The sequence below is a fragment of the Augochlora pura genome, chromosome 7 (assembly GCF_028453695.1).
Source record: "Augochlora pura isolate Apur16 chromosome 7, APUR_v2.2.1, whole genome shotgun sequence".
In the NCBI taxonomy this organism is placed as follows: Eukaryota; Metazoa; Arthropoda; class Insecta; order Hymenoptera; family Halictidae; genus Augochlora; species Augochlora pura.
In genome coordinates, this window is record NC_135778.1 from 12,996,978 (window position 1) to 13,021,946 (window position 24,969).

Here is a 24,969-nt window from a genome sequence, read left to right on the forward strand (position 1 = left end):
CAATAAATAAGAAATTGCGCTATTTAGTATTCATTTACTTTATTCAGATCCCATCTACGCTCTCCTTTTATTTTACCTGCATTAAAGATCATTTTATAACTCTAAAACGTGGATATCCTTTGTAATTGTACAATTGTATATGATCAGAAATTCTTCGTCAAAGATTGCCGCAAGAGAGCATAACTCTGAAAACTTTCGAACGTTTCGCAAATGCGACACATTAATTCATATTCCTCCGCCTCGCGTAATCGCAGAAGTTGTCAATTCTGGCACGAATAAGCGGAACAACTGCTGCGCGCCGTCGGCCGCACTTCGTCACCGAGAATATGTCTCTGTCCGTTCTGGAAACTGGCGTACACATTCGCGCGGGCGTGTGTACAAAGAAAAAATGAGCGCGCCTGGAGCCGGAATTCGCACCAAAAATGTTTCATACATCCTCGCCTGTGTACCCTTGTTCCATCCGAACGAATGCATGGAAGAGTAGATACACACCGGTATCGGAGATATCGTTTAACGATACCGAGCCGATAGGATCGCGAATCGATGGACGAGCTCGTCGAAACCCCCTGTCAACCGAGGAACCGTTCATCCATAGGCAGGCCAGCGGATCTTCAAAAGCGTGCCCGGGGAATCACAGAAATGCACGGCGGCCCGGCCTGGCCCGACCCCGGTCCGACAGTTCCAGTAACGCGATGAAAAACACGCGAGCCAGCGCGGCGCGCGGCGCGCTTGCTCATGGGAGAAAAAGTGTGTCGTCGACGAGCACCGATGAGAAATATGGATAACGGGGGAAAAGCCGGCCGCGTTACGGTTCTATTAATCTCGCGGGTACGAGCGCCGCCGCCCGCCTCGCGAGGCAAAGAGCTCGCTAATTTTTGGGATTACCGCGACGTACACAACAGGTTGTTCTTAAAGCGCCGGCAACAGTTCCTGAGAGGCAGCTTCATAAAACAACTGCGAATATGCTGAAACCGAGATTCAGTAGTTGCCCGGCTGTGTACACTCGGCCGCGGTTCCGCCCTTTTCGATCTCGCTAATGTTTTCTTCTTCCTGTTTGCTATGCGGTTCGCTGCGGCGCTGCTCCGAGATCGCCGGACGGCCCGTGCGCGCTTTTTCGAGCACGTTCGATTTCTGAATTTTCCTCGCTACTCGTTTTACCCGTGTTTCGAGCACACTTGGCGCTTTTAATGCCGAATCCGACTATACGATAAATTTCATGAAATTAACGCGTTCGACGAAATAAAAATTGGAAGGTTTTATTTACGGATTTGCTGTCGATGTTAATTCTAATGTAGGCCATGTTCGACCTTTTTGAGTACAAATTAATCCTTTTGTAGATACCATATATAAATTTCTGCAACATTTTGCAAATTAAATTGAGTTCGCCGCTAATCAGAGTAGGCTCCCTTCGGTTCGATTTTAACAAATAGGAATTTTAATACAAATATTTATAAACAAGCGAATTTAATTTATAGAAGGGCGAGTTTCATTCCCAAGGAGCTAAACAATACCAGAAGAAGGATTTGATTTGATTTGACAAAAGATAAATATGATCTACAAAAGAATTTTGAGTACAAAAATGAATGGAACCTACGAAAGAATTAATCTCTATTTCAAAACGTGTATAATACTCCTCCACAATCACCAGATCTAAATCAGATTGAAAAATTAGGGGATTACTTAGATCGTCGAATCAGGTTGTCGCCAATAAAGTCCGAAGAAGAATTAAAATTGCGATTAACCGAAGAATGGTCACGTATTCCATTAGAATATTTAAATAAAATTATTTATAGTATGCCTGAACGATTAAACCATGTAATTAGGCAAAAAGGCAATCCAACCGAACCGAACAGATTATAATTTATAAAGTGTCCGAATATTTTTCCGACGTCAACATTAAGCAATAGTTTATTTAATACCAATTAACAATAAAACTATACAAATTATGTAAATAGAACTTATGCTTGTAGAATCTAAAGTAAGTGTTTTGACTTATTAAAGAACAATAAATTCATTAATTCAACAATATACAAGTAAAGATACGGAGTAAAAATGTCTCAAATACGATGGTGTCCGAATATTAATGCGGCCCACTTTAAGTCTCCACGAGGACCACGCGGAAGCGAATTAAGTCCCAGAGTTTCGATATCCAGAAAGCGAATCTTTCTGGTTATTAGCCAATAAGTTCTGCAACATTGTGCAATAGGAATCTATCCGTGGGAATATCTATAAAGCTAGCTGCTGGTCGGGCTCGCATAAGACGTACCCGTGAGGGAGTTTCCGTTCCGAATGGCTGACAGAACACCGCCTATCCCGGCGGACATATCGTTGCCTATTATCGCGTACCCTGCGGTTTTAACCTATCGTGGCGGTCGCATAAGAGTGCTAAGAGAAGTTTCGCCCTCGCTGCCGACGCGACGGTCTTTCCCTACCGTTTTCTGTACACCATCCCCTGCTAGATTTTGTCTCACGGCCGGCAGCTCTCGTTTCCGTCGCGATAACGGAGGCCTGTTTGTAGAACGCATTAGGCTCCTCCACTTTCCCCTGGATATACATATTTCGCTACAACGCTGAATTCTCAGTTTCGCGGTGCCATCTGCGCCTATTTATCAAACGCGCGAACGATTATGGGAAAACTTCTCGGGTAATTATTGCGGAACGTGTTAGGGATCCCAGGTGATATTAAATCGCAGATTTAAGAACGTTTTCGGGAATGATTATTGTCGACTCGGATACTTTGTGCCTTATCTTGGCCCTCCGTTTCGAGTCTCGAATCTGTTAATAAGTTAGGAATTAATTTCTAAAAATATTTTAAACGATAATGCTGTTTCAATTAGCATTCCTAAATAACTGGTTTATGATTTATCATTCTACAATTCATGATATAAAAATGTTTCTGTGAGAAATTCTTACTTCTAGTAGATTAAATCGTGTCACTCATGTACTGATTTAAAAATAGAGTAGCAGATAATTTAACTTAATTTTTCAATCTTAATTGCGTTATATAAAATAGTTTAATTAAAGCGTTATGTCAAGGTTATGTAATTAACCCTTTGCACTCGAAGCCATTTTAAGTGATAACCTGAACAAATTTTCCTGGCTCATAGTATTTCTATTCTATGTAACAAAGTGCACTTTTATGCATACAAAATTGATTTTTCTGATTCCTACCAAGAATTTTACTCCTTAACAATTTTTTAAATCTAAGCTTTTTTGGTATAAAAATTATCTTAGGACGTGGTAGAACAATTTTAGTGGTGCCGAAGTGTCACCGCTCGAGTGCAAAGGGTTAAAGCGGTAGGGGATGTTATCATAAAAATGTTCCATTCTAAAAGTTGGTCTTAGAAGATAAATACAATACTTCAAAAGCAACCAGCAAACGATAATTTCTAGAGATAATCTATTCTAACAATAAACGCCAGAGATCATTTATCACGAATGAAACGTCGACTATCCTTAAGTTACCGTTTCCATGCGCCTTAAGCAAACACTTGTTTGTACCACACGAGAACCATCGGACACGCTACGATTACCTTGGGAGCAGTTTCAGAAAATTTGTTTCCCAGAACTCGTTGCACCGTTATCCGGTAAAGCCTCAATCAATATTCCATGGATATTTTCCCCGTAAGTTTTTCATAAACCGTTTATGCCAGTTTAGTATTATTTCCACCGGCGCATCGGCGAAGTTTCACCGGCAAGTTCGTGCATTAACCCTCTCCATTACAAGCCCGTCGTTACTTCTGCCGTATCGTAATTACGAACAGCGGAACGGGGTAAAGAGACCGCGTCGCCTTTCAAAAATTAGCCGACAGATAATCGGGATCATCGGGCGTTTTAACGAGCCGAATTTCGCGGCGACGTAACAGCGGTGTCGTTATTTTTCGAGTGACCCCGATCCGGCCACCACCGTGGATTTTCATTAACGAACTCCCGCGTGACGAAATTTCTATGGGATGATTCGCGGGGAACACCGTCGAGCGAGTATCGCGCGTCGGCGAAAGGGCCCCGTTGTCTACAACCGCCAGCATTAGAATAAACGAGCACTGAAAGTGTAAATAGGGCTCTTATGGGAATTACCGCAGCCTTAGGTGAACATCGGCCAACTGAACTTAAGTAATGTATACCCGCAACAATTTTCTCCGCCGGCGAACTCGTATTAGCCTGTGAAGTCCGGCGATTCGTTACATTATCTTTAACGATGAATTAGTGCTAAGTTTTCCGCAAGAGTTTCTCACCGCCTCGATCCACGTTGCGGAAATATTCGTCATTAACCGACGGCCTAGTAAAAGCCCGAATGATATATTTGAGCGCGGTTGACGGCGCATTTTGGCGGTTTCCAGTGCAAAGTTTGAACCGCACCGCGATTACCTAGCTATGCGAATATCCTATATATGTATAGGTATGCGCATGTATAGGTACGTATATATATTGGTATATATATAGAGAGAGACGTGTATATTCTATGTAGTGTAACCCAGGAACGAAGCAGGTATCATCAGGGATCCATCCTTCGGGATTTCGAGCATTCGGCAGCCGCAATCCGCGAGTTTCACTGACTCCGACCGGGAGTCCGTAAAATCTCGAATGTATTTTGCAGCGGCAGCAGAAAGGAATTGCCCGACGGTCTGCGTCATTACGGTAGGAGGAAGTCCTTCTGGAACTACTTGCGGATCTCGAAAAATTCCACCGAGCCCCGTTCTTGACTTCTTTTAATGGTGAAACTTCAACGCAGCACCGGGCGCGTTCTTCTGTGCTCCATTGTCATGCCTTTTTCAGTCTCTCCAGTCAGCGCGTATGGGACGCCGTTTCCTGGTTCCGCGGATTTATTCAATTTGCGATTTCGGCCCCCCACCCCGTGCAACTGAGATCTCCTACAAATCTTCGTCTACTAAGTTAAATGAGGAATTCGTGTACAATTTGTATTTGATTTTTAATCGATCGACGAATTAGAGTTTTCATTTCATTTTTAGTTGGGCGATGGTGTAGGATTTCCATTTTTATTTCAGTCGACTGTCGATATAGAATTTTTATTCTATTCTTGTCGATCGTCTATTTAGGATTTTCATTTTATTTTTAGTTAAGAGTCGATATAGGATTTTCCGTTTATTTTTAGTCGATTGTCGATATAGGATTTTATTTTTATTCCCAGTTGATTGTATATTTAGGATTTTTATTCTATTTTCAGGTGATCGTCGGTATAGGATTTCAAGTTTATATTTGAAAGAAATTCGATCATTATTGCAATTGATATGTCATCTATAAAATTCGTCAATAGCTATTTTAAATAATTGCTATCGAAGACTATTTCACTGCATTTTATATAGGAGAAATATAATATATGAACGTCTTTTAGCTCCAGTAACACAAATTACTAAACACTTATGTACATGAATCTCTAATACTTGATCTGCCTGTATAACATTCTTATGTAAAATGTTTTTACATTTCTGTTGGTATTCGTAGATTATCGTAACCGCCAATTTTACAAGTCAAAATATCAAGCACGATTATAGTGTCAGTGAAAATACTATTCAACAATACGTTAAAGCATAATTGAAATGTATGGCGTACTATGCCCGCTGTCATGTAAGTGATAACGAGATACCGAAGTCAAGACGTGTAATCAATATTGCACTGACATAGACGTCTTTAAACGCGTCTACATGAACGTGATATACATGACCTATTGACAGCATCAGTGATGAAAGTGCAATAGACGAGGCACAGACCTTTCAGCATTAACAGTGTAAAAATAAACGCAAACATGCAGATTGCCACGTGGCTCTTACGCGTAAAGATTCCCCAGTTTATATAGTGTACGTTTTTGATCATAATCAAAACTTGATTGCAGATTTTAAAATTCGGATTTCAAGATATAAGATATTGAAATACAACAGAAAAAATTGTTTCAAGCAAATCAAATTTATACTGTAGGTTTTGGAATTTATGATAAGCAAACTAATTTTCTAATTTATAAAAGATAATTTTATAAAGATCAACAGTCTAGTCTTAATTAAAGTAAAACTTGTTGCAGCAACACTTGTTTCATTATTCGCTTGATTGTGATCTAAATACGATGTATACAGTTTATTTATTTATACGACAATTAGTTACAGGATCTGTTTTTTAAGAGAATTATAATGAAAATTAATGCCGAAACAAAGTACTCGATGTATCATCTCCTGTGCTTGTAACAAGCAGAATAAGTGTGCATTAGCCAGACACACTCGCATAGCTAACAATGAAGCGTGACTCAAGGTATGCAAATATGTAAGACAGTACCAATTAATTTTGTTATACACGTTGTCACGTAATTAACGCTACAACTGGATAGACGCTGATTCTATGTCAAAAAACAAGTCGAAAATATAGAATAAACTTTTCTCATTCGAGGCTCCATTCTCGAGAAAAATTAGGTCGACGAAATAATACTATTGAATAGGAATCAAGTGGCGCGTCTGGTCATGGCATACCAATTCTACTTCCCGCCATATTACAAGCCACGCGAACTTCCACGCATCTTTCAACTCAGTTTTCTCGAGAAGGTTGCCTGTGTACATATACGTCACAATAAATCATTATATACAATTTATGCGTTGCTTAAACAATCCAATGTACGAATAATCCTCATTTATTAACTACTAAATAAGATCATAATATCATCTTTATTTAGTAGTATCAAAACTAGTGTTATACCAACCTAACAGAGATGATAAATAATTAAACCGCGGATCTTACGTATTAATTCAAAAATTGCATAAACGAAATATGAAAAAATACTGTTGCATAAAATTGTATATCGATATAGCAGATTCCGAAAATTCCAGTAACCGAGACGGAAAATTTGTACTTCGCATAACCGTCCTCTACCAACAATCTCCGAAATTCGGCCAACCCAAGAACAACATCGCACAGCCACCGCTAATGTTCCACAGGAGGAGCTCCCTAATACGTCGAATTACTGGACACATAGCTAACGACACCGTCCCTTTTGTTAGCAATCAATTGGTCCCGATGCCATTAGTTAGCCTTTGTCTCGGAGCGTAGAGCGATTCGAGCGGAATTCCTTTCTTCGTTTCACGGCGGAGGCCCATCGAGCGGCACTTGCGTGGCCGTAAGAGCCGTTTCCGGAACCGGGGAAAGAAGAACGAGGAGCCGGGGCTGTCTTTTTCCGTGGCCCGGTCTCTTAGCTGTTCGCAGGTCGCCGACAGAGGGAACGAAAAAGTGCAAGGTTGGGCTAATTGAGCGGGGACTCGATTACGAGTCGGTCTCTCTGTGTTTCTCTAGGCGACACACGTACCGCAGAGACCACCGGGGGCTGACTGGTTGTCCAGGCTCGTGCCAAGCAAAAGGAACACCTGGGTCAGCCGTGGTTTTATCCTTAAGTCGATTAAGCTCTTTTTGCCTCTGCGCCGCCCTCGTACTCCGGTTTCCACTCGGTCTCCCACCGCCCAGGCCCGGCCCTAACCGCTCGTGTCACGGCCAAATATGTCGGCGGGACCGTTGAAAATTTTCGGCAGACCCTCTCCCCCTCTCTATATGTATACGTGACCGAGAAAACGATCGATGGTTTTATCCGATCCAAGGACAACAGAGGCGAAATTGGAAGGGAACGATATCGGTTGAATTGTGGGGGTGGCGGGGTCCGCGTGTCGTACAGAATAAAAAGGAGAGGCCGATGAGGTATCTCGGTGGGAGATTGATGGCTCTTACGATAGACGGTTCTGAGATGAATGTACGTATTTTGTATTGTAATGTATATTGAGCTGCGCGGGTTATTTATCGACCCGGGATCGCGTGCCCGCGGAGCCTTAATAGCATGATTTATCGCGGCCCGCCTGCGAGCAGCTCCGTCATCGATTGCTACAAGTGTCTCGCTTAACTGCTCCTCGGATGAGATCTCATACAGTCTTCTCGCGTTCTAGGTGGACATCGAAATAACAATTCTGGGTCACGTTAAAATTTTTCTATTAAAGTATCACATATTCTCGAATTTCGAATAAACGAAACTTGTTAATTTAATAGAATATTTGATATGTTCTTATACGTATACTAAGAAACATTAATATTGATTATATACAGTCATATACAATGATACTATCTAAACATAATATAATGAAATATAATACATATGTAATATTTATTTGTTTCGTTCACTACGTTACTGTGCAATTAGAATTCTTTTCCATTTCCGAAAAAGTAAAAATTTTCTCTTTATGCATAAATACATAGAATACAAATTTCACGGGACCTTAACTGTTTCATTGAAACGCAGAAGTTAAAAGTCAATGAATTAACAATTTCAATAGTATTATTGAAGCCCAGCGGAAGCGAAAATTCCCTTTGCAGTTCAATAGATTACGTTTTCATGCACACCGACATCTCCTCACGAGAAACTTAAAAAAAGAAGCCGAGGTACTTGCACCGACTGATTTCCGTATATTGGAATAAATTCAATTACAGCTCGGACCATTAGAGAAGTTAAACGGGCCATATATCGAGACGAAAATCTCTGGTATCTCGAGCGGAATAAGAATTGTCCCTATTAGGACGTCCCTATATAGAACTGTTCAAACAATATTCCCGATAAAAATGTAGAAATAGGTTAAAGGCAAGGGAATGCTTTTAACCATTGATTAAAAGCAAATAAATTTTAAGGTAGACATTTTGTCTGTGCTTTCAGACGATTGCCCCGAGCTTCCATGAAGGCACCGTACCGCAGCGACCATGAAGACTGATTGCCTGCCAATAATTGCTAAGTTCTGTGCACTGCTGTCGCTGATCGGTCCGCTACGCGATGTTCGAGCACTCGATATACGTGAGTTATTCTTCCTTTTTGAAAATCTACGGCGCGGTGCAGGCGCCGCTATAGGGGGAGGGGGTCGATCGCGAGCCGGGCTATTTTACGATTATTAATTACGCACACGCCGCGCCCGGACGCGGTATAGAATTCCCTGTTTTATTCAGATTTCAATCATTTCGGTCCTCTATTACGCGGAGCTGGCGAATTTTAATAGATCATGAATATGAAAGCGACCTTCGCGCGGATACAAATTTCATTTTAAACGGCGCGGCACTCTTCGCGTTCGCGGTGGCGTCACGAAACATATTATTCTCTGTGATATCTATTAAATGTCGGAAAATTTGACGCCCGATCCAATTATTACGGCAAATTTGCCGGGTCGTGTCGCGCGTGTTAAGCCTTCTCTCGCTCCCGCGAATTTCAACAGCGCGTTTGATGAAGTTTGCAAATTGATCGGCGAGCGTGTTAATGACTGATTAGGATCTCACGCAGTCGGCAGAATTTTACTTTATTTCCTATCGATGCGAACAATCTTATTCTGATTTCATTTCCTTAACGAAGTTATCGTTTTTTCCACTGTCTTGAATCCTCCAATGTTGCATTATGGGGGTAGTCTTCGTTGCGGTTCCGTTTAACATTCTTTGCGATTTTTTGAGAAGAATCTACAGCATCTCTTGCTGTTATATTTACAAGGTTTCTTTATGCATGTTTCGTTAATCTTTATAAAAAATTCCCATTGAAAAATGTTAATATTAATGGCATTTCGAAACGAAATCGAATTTGTTCCATGGTAACCACGATTTTGTTCATCTGCAGTGAAGAAACTTGTAAGATTTTTAATTGGTAACAGTTTTGCTATAGAAAGTACTAGAAAACAAACAAAGTTTTACTATTCTCCAGACGAAAGAATCGGCGTACGTTTTGAAACTCTTAACGCAGTATACAAAAAACAATCTTCGTCGCGGACAGATTTACGTTCGCGGTCGAACACTTCACACGTTGATTCATTCAAGCTTTATACCAAAGCATTATTTTATCATATGCAAGTACTTAGTCTGTAATTTACGTACTTCATTTAAGTACTTAGTGTATGTAATTTTAACGTGACCGTTAACTAACCATAACTACAACAGTATCCATAAGGGACACTCAAAATTAGACCAACTAACAATACAACAACAAACATTATAGCTTCAAAACATTTATTATAAAAATTATAATAAATTCTATATAAAAGTTTGACTTAATTCGTTGGAATAAATACACCGTGACTGGGTAAAAGAAACTATTAGAAACATTAAGGGACGCATCATTCTCAACTTATTAAGATTATCGTAAGAACAAAAAAACTCCTAATAATAAGCTATTTATGTTAGCTATATACAGGGTGTCCCAAATTTTAATGTTCAAATTTTAATGTAAGAAGTTATAACAAAAATTCAGAAGAGGAATAGTAATACTTAACTACTTAATAAAGCTCTATATGACCTATGTTTGTATAACATTTTTTTTACTTTGTGCCATAGAATACACTGACACAGTTTGAGCATTAACATTTGGGACACCCTGTATATAAGCTACCACATCTTACAATTTTTGTTTCACATAAAAACCCCAGTCTACTAATCAAAATGGAAATTGCATCGATCAGACGCGAGCTTCAATTATCCAGAATCGCGGTTCGCTCACAGAACGAGCAGGAGTTAATTTTCGAAAGCATTGTCTTCGTGGTTCGGTTGGGTGTTCTAAATTTTTTCGAAAATTGGAGCGAGAGGATGCGGATTAGCTCGTGGCAGAGGGAACCCGGGCTAAGAAATAGATGGACGAGTACACACCAGTCCCGAGCAACGAATTTTCCCCGGTGTTGCAGCTGGCGGATTGCTCATTCCGGTGAAAACAACCCGTTCGAAGGGTTCTGCTTCGTCCTCCGCCCTTCCGGTAGCCAGGACCCAGGGCCGTCAAATTTTTCATCGGGAGCAGGTGATCTCCGAGTTTTTATTTTCCTCCGGCCGAGCCGGGCCGACGGGGGTGCCATCAGTCTGAAGTAATGACTCGCTATTCTGCACCCGCCCGGGGGATCAATTATTCTGAATCTAATGCGACAGGATAAATTGCATCCCGCGAAAGACTCCTTATGCTAACCCCTCGCTCGGGAGGGAGACCAGAGAGAGAGAGAGAGGAGGGGTGGGGGGTTCGTTCTCTGCCTGCTCTCTCGATCCGAGCCACCCCCCTGTTCCCCGTCCTCGGTCACGATGCAACCGATGACCAGGTTGAAGGGCCAGGGCCGATTTTACGCCGGAAGGCACTCTCGTCTTCGGAAAACAACCTCCTCGTTACTAGGTTTCTACATCCCATCTCATCACTCGACAAATTGCCAATAAGCAAGTTCCATCGATTGCTCTGCCCTGTCGTCGCCGCTCCATGTATATTAAATGCTTCGACCTGGTGCCGTTCTTCTGGCGTACAGGTACAACGGCGGACAAAAGAGCAAAAGACAAAATGGATTTGGTAAAATCCATTAAAAACTGTGCATCGCAATTCAAAGAAATATGATCGAATTTTTAGATTCGTCCGAAAATAATATTACTTACCAATCGCGACTTGCTTGATGTTTATCAGTCTGAGCAGAGCAGATCTAGTCTCGACTTTTAATAATCGTCTCTCAGTAGGAAAAAGAAAAAAGTACAATTTTCTGTTATCTGGAGTATACGAAGCGTAAATGGATAGAATTTTATCTCATCTTGAGAGACAAGAATAATGATCTTGTTTACTCGAAGTATACAGGGTGTTCCAATGTCACGTGCATGACTTTAACTCTTGGAACTGGGCTTCGTCAACTTGTTAGATGTGTCGCCTTGCATTATTAAAGCTCGTTTCTCACTGGTCGTTGTGTTCTGTTAATGACTCGCAAATAAACATTTCTGGATTGTTAGACATTTTTAGGATTCTGCATTTACGGTGCATTTCAAGTCGTCACAAATGAGATGATGACGCACCTGAAAAATGCAGTGCACATTCTCTTACAAATACAACTGCGTATTTCACTTACTCACACCATGGACCGTCTCACAGAAGAATAGATCGCTTGAAAAATTGTACTACTAATTTTGTTAGCATTCTTACGTAACAGAAGCGATCGAAATTCAAAACACTTGAAAGAACCATAAGAAAATTGAAAGCAGTATCGCAGTATCTTTCTACAAAACGAATTGTCAGCCGCGAGATTTTAATTCCAGTTTCTCGAAGTTCGCCTATCAAAATTTCAACTTGCGTAAATATCTGCGGTTCGCTGATTACTGTTCCCGAAAAACGGGCCGGCGCGCTATGGTTGCTCGAAAGTGCGGCGTGCCCGCGAAGTTTTCGGGCTTATCGACGTTATCGCTGCGGAACAGTAACGAAGCAGTTCGGTGTTCCCGTCCCTCTCGTCGGATACCTGAAAAATCGCTCGGCGACCTTCGATCGTCGGGGCACACCGTACACGCTCGCTCGATCCTTTGAAACTTTCCTTTATCCACCCCCTATAAACTAGTCTTTATACGCGCTCGAAACTCCTAATATATTCCGCGATGGCACGGCCAACTCTCTCTCTCTCTCTCTCTCTCTCTCTCTCTCTCTCTCTCTCTCTCTCTGCCCGCGAGAGCAAACGTTTTTGGGGGAGAGGAAAAAATTTCTACGGCCCTGGAGAAAGTTCCGTTGCTGCTCCCGCGTGGGATCCACTCGATTATGCGAGTCTCGGAATCGGGTTGTGTCGGAGTGGAAAAAAAATTAGCAGTCGGAAGGTTATTTACATTGCGCTTAAACTGGCTTTCGTATGATGAATAATGAACGTATAAAAAAACATTTCAAAATGTTGGAGTAGCTGCAAAACATAAGAAGTAAAAGAACCATACGATGATGTCGCGATTGCCTGAAGCTACACTCAGTATTATGACAATTGTAGTATTTTATGTAAGATTCTAAGTTATAGAAACAATGTCAAGCTATTTATGTAATTTAATACATTTCTATTTCTAACATTTCTATGAAGATTGAAAAACTTAGGGTACAGTGGAACATATTATCGTTGGTTATATCGTACGCTGTTGTAAGTGGTGTAACCAACGCTTAAGAATTTCCTTAAAGCAACGTACGAAAAGTTTGAACACGCATTGCGTTTATTATGTCTATTAAACTGCACAAGAAAATTATTCGCAACTCTATCCTCCCACTGCAATTAATACTGCAGCAAATAACAAATGTTTTGAATAATTTATATCACAAATTGTTGCGAATTATTTAAAGTAACTATCTATAAATATTCAAATGTAATAATCACTATTACCATCTTAAAATAACTTTATATTCCAGATTGAATTTTTATCGACTGCTACAATAAATAATATTTATACACCGTGGTTCAATAATAAAGATAGCCGGTATCAGAGGTCAGAGATTCGGATTATCCGCGATTCCGCTGTATCGACAAACGAAGAAATCGTTGTTTTCCCCGCGTCGTGTTCTATCGATTGCACAGATGGTTCCGAACTACAGCACGACCCCGATCCCCTAATAGTTTCTTTCCGCCGTAAAGATCTGGAACACGTTGTTTACGATAGACAAGATCGGCCCATTCGGATCCTATTGGTTTCCGAGCGCCACGGAAGCCGGGGGGACACTGATTACTCTTCAGAAACCAATGGAATCAATTGTCTAGGCTGCGCAACAAGCCAGGGCTTGATCGGGGGGTAACATCGATACGTGCCCCCCCCCACCGTTCTTTCAAACTTTCGCCGTTAAATCGAGCTAACCCGGAATAAGAACGTCGCCAATTACACGCGTTTCCGTTCCTACAACTCGTGCCAGCGGTTGCAAATAAACAGTGACGAATGTCCATTAATAATACTCTTAATTGGACACTCGAGAGTGCCGCGGTACAATCTCGGCATATGCAAATGAACTTGTTCGCCGCAACAGTATTTCACCGGGATCGCCATTTGCCACGGGACAATCTGCAAAACAAAGATTTGCCCGGGCACAGATTGTTTCTCAAGATCTGAACACAAAGTGACTCGCGTGCCTCTGATTTCTAAGGGATTATTCCGTGGCTAAATATCTCTCGGCGATGAAAGGGTTTATGTCGCGGATAACCATTGTTGGCGCGCTCTATTTACAGAGCATGTCGGGGTGCGTTGCGAAATTGCGTTCGGCCAATAGGCGATGGTGAATTCAAACGACGTTTCATAATTTCGACGCTTTAAAAGTTAGGGTTGCGTGTACAGCGGTTGGTCGTTTAAGCACAAGCGTTATACAATTGATAGAAAAGGACAATTTATTTAAATTAAATTAAATTAAATTAAATTAAATTAATTTTTAATGAGACAGATTGCTGTTACTGCCATGAAAAGACTTAACAATAAAAATAATACTAACATTCAGTATTTGTGCAAAATATAAAAATTACTGTTACTGACTGGATATTGAACAATGATTGACAGGCTATTATGTGATTGACTTTTCTATTAGGACATTCATAAATACCTAATCATTTCTGGCAGAAAAGATAGTTTATTTAATAACGATATGTTTAAACATAACAGTACTAAAAAATTGTCATGACAATTTTTGAAAATATTGACATGTTTTAGTTAAATAACTTCATTCTGTAAACTTTGAAGCACACATACACGTGTATCAATTATATAAATGTAATTATTACAGTTCTTATTAAGTTATTGTTAATCTAATAATAACTTTTCGTGTCACGAATTTTGTATTTTACATAGGAATGATTACTTCATTGCAATTTTATAAATGTTGGTTATCTCTATGCTACAAGAAATTAACAAATCATCTTTGCTATATGGTTAATATTTTACGATCTTTTTTGATCGAATGGACACTAACTTACAATTGTTAGAACATATATCCTGTAAATAGATTTATTGGTATAATTACTTAAATTCATTGACTAGTAAGAATTATCTTTTAGATAATTTTAGAATTATTTATTTATTTATTAATTAATTTTAGAATTACCTTTTCCACAGCAAACAAACCATGTCTTTAACACACAGTCATTTCTCTGCTTCTATCCGGTGAACAAATTATTTTGAGTTCATTATCTACTATGTAACGTAAACTAATATTTGCAATAAACAATGAACTTGACTCTAATAAATTGCCATTTCTCCACGGTGTCGAACGTATGAAAAATTCATCAACCACATTGAGAATTGCTATCCAAACTGCTACAGCAATTTGATATTTTCACGATTCCCGTCTCAAACACGCTCGACTAATAACGACAAGAAAAGTGTTAAATTCCGGACAAGCTCTTGAAATCGAAATTGTGTTACCATGTGACTGAACCGGGAAAGAACGACGGTCGTCAGAGCCGTGAAAGATTTCGGAAGCGCAGGCAAACGACCAGCAACGAATTGGCATCGACTCCGACGCCTCGAGGAACGTTAGCACGATTACTTTTTTCACTTGGCCAGGTTGACAGAAGGGGGTGGGTGGCCGAGGTCATGGGAAAACAGAGGGAAGAAAGCGCCGAGGGATACAACAGAGAATGGCGAGTGGGAGGGGGTTCGAGAGGGGGCACGGAAAGAAAAGGGCAGGGTGGTGGAAAAGGTCGAGGGCGGGTGTAGGCGGTCTTCACGGTGGCCAACCATTGTTGCACGCTTTTGCCGGGCCGTGGCGGCAAGGAGTTCTGCTGGAAGTTTCCGTTTCCCTCGTTATGGTAAATGGTCTGTCTTGGTGGTTGGGCAAACAGTGCGCACAAAGATAAGTGCAAGCACGGGGACGCACTCGGCTACCATCTCGAGACGTTCTCGAGGACTTCTGGTCTTTCTCTTTGTCTCCCTACGCCTGACCTTCCTTCCCGCGGACCTCACCTACGCTGATCCTCCCGAAAGGTGTCCAGCCAGTTCCGGCTGACTGTTGAAACATGCACAAGGCTCGACTATTGTTCGGGAGGGAAATGATTACTTCGTGTACACTCGAGTGAACGTATGAGGGACGTCGTCGCCGTCGCCGTCGTCGTCGTCGTCAACGGATCCCGACTCCGGCGCCCTCCAGTTAACTGATTTGAATGACAAAAGCCCAGATAGGTGGTTAATGTATCATATTTCAGGTCCCGCGGCCGTGTAGAGACGACATGTCGTGACGTCGCCCCACCTACCAGAGCTTTAATCCGACGCTCGCGAGCTAATCCTTAAACTCGCTGCCGCCAGCCTGCTCGTGAGCTATGAGCTTGCGGCTGCTTAGCTACAGCTCTCGCAATAAACGCATAGTAAACACTTCAGTTTGTACACTCTCTTAAGAATGGCGCAGGCGTAACTAATTCCAAATTCTGTACACATTTCGACTGTATTTTTACTGGGTCGCATACGTTTCGTCAGTTCTATTGGCTTAAGAAGATCATTCTTATCTATTTCATTGCTGTTTGACCATTTTTCCATTTCTGTTGTAGCTTTACGAATAGTTTTGATTGTACGTCTAACAATAATAATAGAACATTCTCTAAAGATAGTAAATTGGTTCAGTATTTTCCTATAATCATATGCATGTGTGGTGTGTTTCTAAATGGTTTTTTGGATTTTGGTTTGGCGAGGAGTGAGAGGGAGATTTGTTTCGTCCCAGGCCCGTTAGTGGATTCGTCAGTAAGGCTTTCTAGCGGGCCCTGGCTTAGACAGGGATAAGGATAAGCACTGTTTCGGTGTATGTATACAAATAGGGACAGTCTTAGGTATCTTCGGCAATGGAATCCATCTGTTGGCGAATGGCAGAGGTAGTCGCCATACATGCAAGATTTTATCTAAAAGTTTCACTAAAAAATTCTGAAAACATCAATTCCTCTGTTTGGTTCAGTTATTAGTTGTACTACGACGTTAAGAGTGCACGTACTGATATCTTACATTTACGTATCGTCAACAGTTTGGATTAAGTACAGTTCAAAGATGATTTCTCAGTCTACGTTTCGATACTTTCAATTTTGTTAATAAAATTAAAGTTTCAGATTACGGAGAGGTAAAATTGCATTCAAGAAGCTAATTAAATCGGAGGAAGTTTAATTCGATGATTAACCGGATAAAAATAAAGAAATGCTTTTTAAGATACGCGAACTCGCTGACTGATACAGTTCCCGATAAACCTCTTCATCAGGCAATTTAATGAGTTCATAAATTCTGACTTACATTCATTTTATAAAGCGCACATTAGTTTGTCGTATAGGTAAAAAGCACAGATCTGATTATCTTTTACGAGATATTTAATTTTCCGTTCTCTGCACGTTTTATCTAAATTCCTTTATAAAACTGTTTTGCGAAAAGCTATGCGCGTTACAAGGTAGTGTCAGTGGGCTTAACTGTGTATCATCTCGCATTATAATTTATGACTGTACAAGCAGAACAGACGGCAAGAATTAGCATACGTAGCAGCAGCCTTAGCTTTTCTTTGTGCAATTTCTTCCGCGCATAATGTAGACACGGAATTACGAGACTTTGCTAATTTCTCGTTTTTACCGCGGAGTGATTAATGCGGTTCTCGTATCTTAGGTTTGTTTGACTTTGGGGGAAACGAACGTTCTGCTGTACGGAGCGGGTCATTAAATAATGCCTAAAACTATGTCTTACTTAGAATTAGATGGAAATTCGTCAGTGTTGTTATAAAGCTTTAATTACTTTAGTTAAAAGCTTTATCAAATATTTTACATAAAATACTACGAATCTTGGACCATGTACTATTCTATTCCTCGCGCTCCACTCTGTATATTCTCAATTTTTCGAACTTCATTTGTTGTTCGCTGTAAACCGATTCTATTGTGTAAATTCTAACTCCGTCGATTCGATTTCACTTCCAATATTTATTGTAGACGTATACAATGGAGATAAACTATTCACTGCTCGCGTCTGGTTTGTTTTATTAAAACTCTATATACAGAAATACATAGTACATAATAATAAGATAGACATTTTTAAATAATGTCCTTTAGTTTCGCTGAATTTACAAAATTGTAATTTGCAATACTATAACAATAAAAGGTTTCCTAAAATTCCAAACATTGTGACCGTTTCTCTTACAATTTATATTCATCGTTAGTTTTCGGTGGATTCGCGCACGCGGACAATTAATATCATAATTATTATATATATTAATAATACATTAATATCATAAATAATATCAATTAGGATCCTAAATACTTGGCGATGGTATTTTATTACTCGCCTCTCCTCAGATTTAATATTCGACCAAGCTACACGCCGGAGGATCGTGCGAACCCCCGTCGAAGGAACTCTCCGAGAAGCTTTTTATTATTCTCCGCGTTCATTTCCATACACGTGAGTCTACTCGATGGTGATCTATATATTTTGTTCGAGACGAAGAGTTCCCATAAGTCCGGACGAGAAGGTTAACAATGTTAGAAGTTCGGTAACTGGGGCAAATTGGTCAGAGTGGAAGATTTCTACACGTCGCTCTAGCTTTCTGGCTGGTAACAAATTAGCAAAGTTTGATGTTTAACCTCTCGATGATTTAGGCATCAGTCGCGAGATATTCACGCCGCTGTTAGGAATCGCTTCCTTTCAGAACAGAAATATGAATATGGCCGACGTTCCCCGTGGCGTGCATTAAAATTTCAAATTTAAATACATGCTGCGGATTTCAAACTCGTTCCAATTACGTATTATTCATACCTTACATCGATTCGATTTTATCGATGTTTAAATTGGATATACGTAAGCTGTAAGGTTACTTTCAAATTTTTATTTTATTGTTTCCATAATTGGAGATGAAAATATTTAGTACCTAATATTTAATCTGGAAATTCAGATCTAATATTTAAACCAGAAATATAAGGTAACTATAAACATAAATTAGTAAAGTCTCATTGAATAGAGAAAGGATAATTACAGTTTTATTTGATAAATAAGAGCATTGTGATTTTCTTTACTCATTTTCATAATTAACGATGAAAGGTCTCAGCTTGATATTAACATCGCATTTAATTATACACATATTTCCTCCAATTTTCCTGTAACTAATACAAATCCTTAACTATAGGAAAATCAACGTCGATCTTAAAAAACAGACTCATAAATTATTGAATCCAAATATTGTACAATCTTTTGTGGTTTATGCATAGTGCAATCTTGAATGCCAGACCCATTCAATTTTTCCTACAATTTTCCTGTAACTAATTCAAATCCTCAACTATAACAAAATACAATTAAAAAGCAGACTCATAAATTATTGAATCCAAGCTTGTATAATCTTTTATGGTTTATGCATGGTGCAATTTTGGATGCTAGACTCTGGTCTATTCTAACCCCTTCAATTCTCTGTCTAAGGATTCGAATGCAGCTGTCATAAAATCGTTAAGAGCAAGGGTTTATCTTCGTCGAGACATTAACAGATGGTTCGTGGGAAGCGGTTTACTTGAAATTTGTCGGAGCATTAGCGCAAGCATGACCTAGTAAGATTTCGGTTTAAAAAATTACGTAATCTGTTGTATGTCTTGTCCCGAAAGCCCGGGAAGCGTGGTTCCTGGCGCTGTCCAAGAGACCCCATTCTCTTTCCTCGAGCCGCTTCTTCTCAGTCAACTGAATCGACCGTCCGTGACGAAAAGCTTCCCGGCTTTTCGCGGATTTGAAATGCAGAGCAGTTTCCCTCGGCTCGGAAACCCGGGCTGAGTTGGAAACGTCGTCTTGTCCGATTCAAAGTCGTGTCGACGGTTAATCTTCGATTCTCATCTTCTTTTCGAATGAAAGAAAGTTTTCTGCCGACGGCTGGTGTCTCTGCGCCGGCATAAATTTTTTTCACCGTCTATTACACCTGCCCCGTGATATAATATCTTCAGATATCTCCGCTTGATTCTAAAGACGAAACGTACGGCATCGTTACGAACTTCCGCGTAGCGTTCCTATCCTTCGTATCTTACTGAAATAAGGCATTAACATATTGGCTGAGGTGTCACCCATTCATGGGTAATGGAATAATCTGCTCGGATTTGAAAATGAATCTCAACAATAATATATTAAAGTTTCCTAATACTGTTATATTAGAACCGGCGAAACGTCAGAATATTGGGAATTGCAATTTCAATTTAATTGAACAATGTACCTTAATTTTATGAAATTACCGAGGTTATTAGCGTGACCGTCAACGCTTTAAACGAATTGCTATATTCAAATTTCTTTGCTGTATTTAAATCTCCGGAATGAATGTTCCACAACTACCGAGAACAAATTTTGACGCGGTTACATTTCACGCGGTATCAATTTTGTGAAACCGCGACGACGTAAGTGAAATCTTGCACGCAGCGAACGGAAATATCTGCGATATGGCCTTTCCAGCGAATTCTGTACCCAGTTCCGAACTTGTTGCTTCGACTAAGCACGTCCGAGTATTCAGCAACGTTGCACGCGGAGAAAAAACCGTCGGGACGCTTATGGAAGCGATAGTTCCAATAGGAAAGACACAATATTATCACCTAGAACAGTTTCATTTCACAGCTGGAGGATCGATCTCGAGTATTTAATTTAATTGCACGCGGCAAAACTCTGTGGAACTTCGCCGGAATCGATGGCAGTCGAGAAAGGTCCGAAACGAGAGCAAACGCAGTCGATTTCAACGAAGTCTATTTGACTCATACCCAATTATACTAGAACTAGCAACAGGTTTACATTAGTACTTGTATAGCATCCTTCGAGAGTCACTGCATATGTTGTGCAGGTGTATGTAAGAATTGAGGTATTCCTTTACAACTAAAGCTACTATTTATTAACAGAAAATATAGGTATATAATCTGTGTTATATCCATGCCACGGTATGTACAAGTCGGTCGGCTACAGAGCGAGTGAGGGCAGAACAAATGCACGAGCAGTTGAGCTTGCCTTCGCACGTCTTTCGATTGTTTCTACGTTCGTCAATCTATCCAGAAATTCCCCTGTTCCGAAACCCCTGAACAGCATATTTCATTGCCTCGGTGGCAGTTAACTTTTAAAATGGCGTGGAGAGGATCGGATTCTTGTAACGTAGCTTCGCGCGCGCGTTCGAAGAACGAAATCTTAAAAGCCGAAACGGGGGGGGCGGTAACGCGCGGCCGCGATCGCAACGGTAGCAATTCCAGGAGGCGAGGTTTCAGCAAAGATTATTTGGCAGATCCGTCTCGTACTGGGTCAATGCGGCCCGTTTCTATCCAATATCGGCTGCGACGCCTTGCACTATTCAATAGAGCTCCATCATATCTGGAGACTCCTTATTCCTGAAGGAGGAAGACGATCGTCGAAACACAGCGGGGCAAACGAGACCATCTGCGAACAGCTAAGTCGACGAAGGGTACCGGGGGCCGGCTGACCTCGTCTCCCGTTGCTCGTATCGCGGGTTAATCTTCGATCCTTATCTCCCGCGCCGGTCCGTGGAGCCAGCTTACAGCAGCCCGCGATGGTCCATTGTCTTCTCGGTCAGCATCTTTCCTCGGATCCTCGGCTCCCGTCCTTTCGGTTATTCGAGCAGGTAGGCAGGGTCGGGGGGCCGGCGAAGGTAACCTCTTAACGTGACCGTCAGGGAAAAGGGTTTATACCCTGCCGGAGCGGAATGGGGTGAGAGAATCAGGGGTAGCGGAGGGGGACGCCGGAGAAAGCGTAAAAGGGCGTCGTGCTCGATGGCGGATGGAAGCGGGAGACCGGTGAAACGAAGAGGAGGCCGGTGAAAACCATCTTCCGGATAACCGTATTACCCGCTGGCATTGTCTACGGCCAGCCAATTCGAAGTAATGAGACACAGTCGGTTGCAGAGAACAATCGGGCTTCCACGGCGTGCAGGAGCCACGACGTGCCTTCCTACCTTCTCCCCGCTGCTATCTCTCCAAGCTGCTCGTCACAACCTTCTCTACCCGGCCTGCGCCTCCTTGCCCTTCTTCGTCCTTTCCTCTTCCACCCTATCCTCATTCTTCTTTTTTCCCCCCAGTCTACCTCGTCCGTCAGCTTTATAAGGAGCACGTCAATTCTACGACGCGTAGTGCACACTAAGTCTCATCTTATTGCATTCTATCCTATCCTCGTACCCCCATGCCAGGACCCTTCTTCGCCCTCCGCGACCATCTTCCTCCCATTTTACCTTCACAATCTTCTCTTCCAGCACAGAGGATGCTCTTCTTTGTACCACCCCTCTTCCCATCTCTCTCTCTCTGTCTCCCACTCTCTCTTTGTCTATCTCTTGCTATTCCCTTTCCGCGTTACTCGCCTTCCGTCATCTTTCGCGCGATTCCCCGATCCTGCTCAGTCGACCGTAATATTATGTGTACGCGGAACAATCGAGATGTAAACAATAGCGCGTCTTCGGGACTTGAAAAGGAATCAGAGTTAACTAATGAGCGTCGAGGACTTTTCACGCGCGAACCGCTCTTCGAGGCTTTGTTCTATGGTCTTTTATCCTTGCAGTCTCGAGTTCGATATTGCGATCCACGATATAGAACATTTTTTGGACAATTGTGATTTCATGTGTTCCTCTAAATTGTAGAACACACGATCGGGAAGCGAAAGGGTCTTTTTTAGATCTGGATTTTAGAAGATTTTTAAACAACGTTCTGGTTAGAACAGATACGAAACAATATTCCTGACAAGGGAATTATTAATTAAATAATCATTGAAATCCCTATCCCGACGGACTTATTATATTACTACAATTTATCTTATTATATTACTTATTTGTAATATTTATGTCAATTTATAGCTCTAGAATTGATCGTATTATTTTTACAGAATTTCTTTTTACAAGTTATTTATTCAATATATTGTGTTGTTGCAAATATTACTATAACACTCGTTATAGATCAGAATATATTTCTTATTGTCGCTTTTGTAGCATATAAAATATAATTAATAAATAAAAATAAAAGTAAGTAAAATAAATTACTTTGTTGAGTCGTGCACTTTAATCAAACTAACATAAAGTTGAACTGAATTCAGTTCGTTAAACACGTAAATCAACGCACCTTTGCCATTTTCAGTGCTTGCCAATATTGTTTGTTAAATAACCGAAGTAACCAAAACTCGGAGCATATTGGTATAATTGATCAATTTTACCAGTTCTGGCTTGTCGAAATTAGCGAACCGAGGTTCGTAAAATAATCTGCAGTCACCTGTTTAACGAGAAATGTAACTAGACTTCGCTTCTCTGCGGGGAAAAAGAAAATATTTATACGAAGGCGACGGTGAACGTCGTCCACGAAGTAATAAGATTTTCCGAAACACTTGTGCCAGAGATTATTGAATCCTCATTTTCATGGGAAGTTTCTGGCCGGCGCGCGCATCTCTCGTCGTTGCTTTATTGTTTATGGTATGACAGGCGGTGTACCCAGATGACAGCGCGTATACATGACATCGCATGCGCCATGTACCACGGATGTACATACATACGCCGCCGAAGATGAATATTCCGGAGAAACGTGCGGCGAAAGAAGGGAACATGATATGACGAGTTTGATACCGAGACGAGAGGCGAATTTGACGCGTTCCCGGCGACCCGACAAAACGACGAAAGGACATGTAATTGAATGATGCGGGTTACTGATCGAAATTCCGTTCCGACGTCCTTTTACGTTTCGATACTTCGCGAAGTATTTTGCTCGGAAAAATAAGCATCGGCGAATAGTGAAATATCCGGAGTGAACGATGTGACTTGATCATCTAAAATTCTTTCCCGACGTCGTAGATAAGGGAGACGTTTTAAAACGGAAACGTGATCATTACTTTGACGAACGAAAAATTGTTGACAAAGTTATATTTTTCGTCATGTTTAAGTTATTTTTTTTAAATAGAAATGCGTATTTTTACTATTATGAAATAGCAGATCAAGACCAATGCAATGATCTACAAATGTCATAATATTTCGGTAAAATACAGATTCTTGAGAATGATATTTTCATTCAAGAGGTCATGAGTTTTTATTATATCATTAGAATAGTATTACAGTAAAGGTTTATTTTTGTAATATCGTGATACCAAAAATTCTATTATCTAAAAATTTCATTCAAGTTCCCTACTAGTTGCCTACTTATCTAATTAATTCAATGATTAGACAATGCAACGTTTGCATATCAGAATATTGTAAAAATATTCGAATAACTTTATCCTTTACTTGAGTTCCATCGTAATGGTGAACAAACTTAAAGACATACTCTCTTTTCAAAAATTGCTTCAAACCACGGTTTCAATCAGATAAAGTAGAAGGTACACATGGGATCAATGTTTATGGAATCGTTGCGATCACAAAAGAAGATTTCGTTCGATCATCCGATTTTTCCTTCGAGCATCCTCTCTTGGATCTAACCAAAGAGAAAAGGGCCTCGGCATAGTCGCGTGACTTCTTCGTATAAATAAAAAGAACAGAGGAAGCGAGAGGATAAATGCATGACACAGAGAATTTGTGTGACAGGACAAAGAGAAGCATAAAGAATTTCCATGATACTACAGTCCATTCGCTGCCTTATCCTTCGCATACTCGTAATAAAGGGTAGTTATATTTACCTGGGGAGGAATATTTTCTACCTTCTTGTTTTTACGATTTTCTCTCTGTTATTCTGTTATTCGAGGAAAATATAAATTGACTCGATGAAAACACGGAGATGGAGAAACAAAGATTTCAGTGAATTGTTTCTTGCGGAAATTAGCCATATTGTTCGTTTAATAAATTATAATGTACTTGTAGAATTTTATGAGATTAATTTGATAAGTTTGGATTCATTTTAAATTTTTAGGACAATTCTATTTTAACCAGAGTGATTCTACAATCATTCTTAATAACAGTTTTAAAATCTATAACAATTCCCCAAATATTATTTATTATCATTATATAACATTATTCTGCTGGACGATTGCTTCGTAATTATTCTCTAAGTAATGTTAGTATTTTATTAGTATGGAAATGCAATTCAGTGTAATACCAACGTATCAAGTCCTGAGTAATTATATAATTGAATAATTGACAATTTTGTATCGATGTACTCGATTAAAATTTCCAATATAGACATTAATTAAGAATAATGAGAAACGATGAAAATATGTAAATTATATAAACTCGTGGATCCAGCTTAGTAACTAATCCCGTTAGAATAATAACAAAAACGACGGTGGGTAGATGTGTTTTCGATGCTCTTCAAAAGTCGATAATAAATCCGGCATAAA

At 40.4% G+C, this 24,969-nt stretch overlaps 1 protein-coding gene across 1 annotated transcript in view; it reads left to right on the forward strand.

The window, feature by feature from the left end:
* The window catches only part of LOC144472306 (discoidin domain-containing receptor 2), a 212,885-nt gene that overhangs the window by 99,375 nt on the left and 88,541 nt on the right, over positions 1 to 24,969 (forward strand). The window contains exon 2 of the mRNA XM_078185267.1: positions 8,684 to 8,818. Coding sequence (XP_078041393.1) covers positions 8,728 to 8,818 — 91 coding nt within the window. The 5' untranslated portion in view covers positions 8,684 to 8,727. The remainder of the gene's footprint in view (positions 1 to 8,683; positions 8,819 to 24,969) is intronic.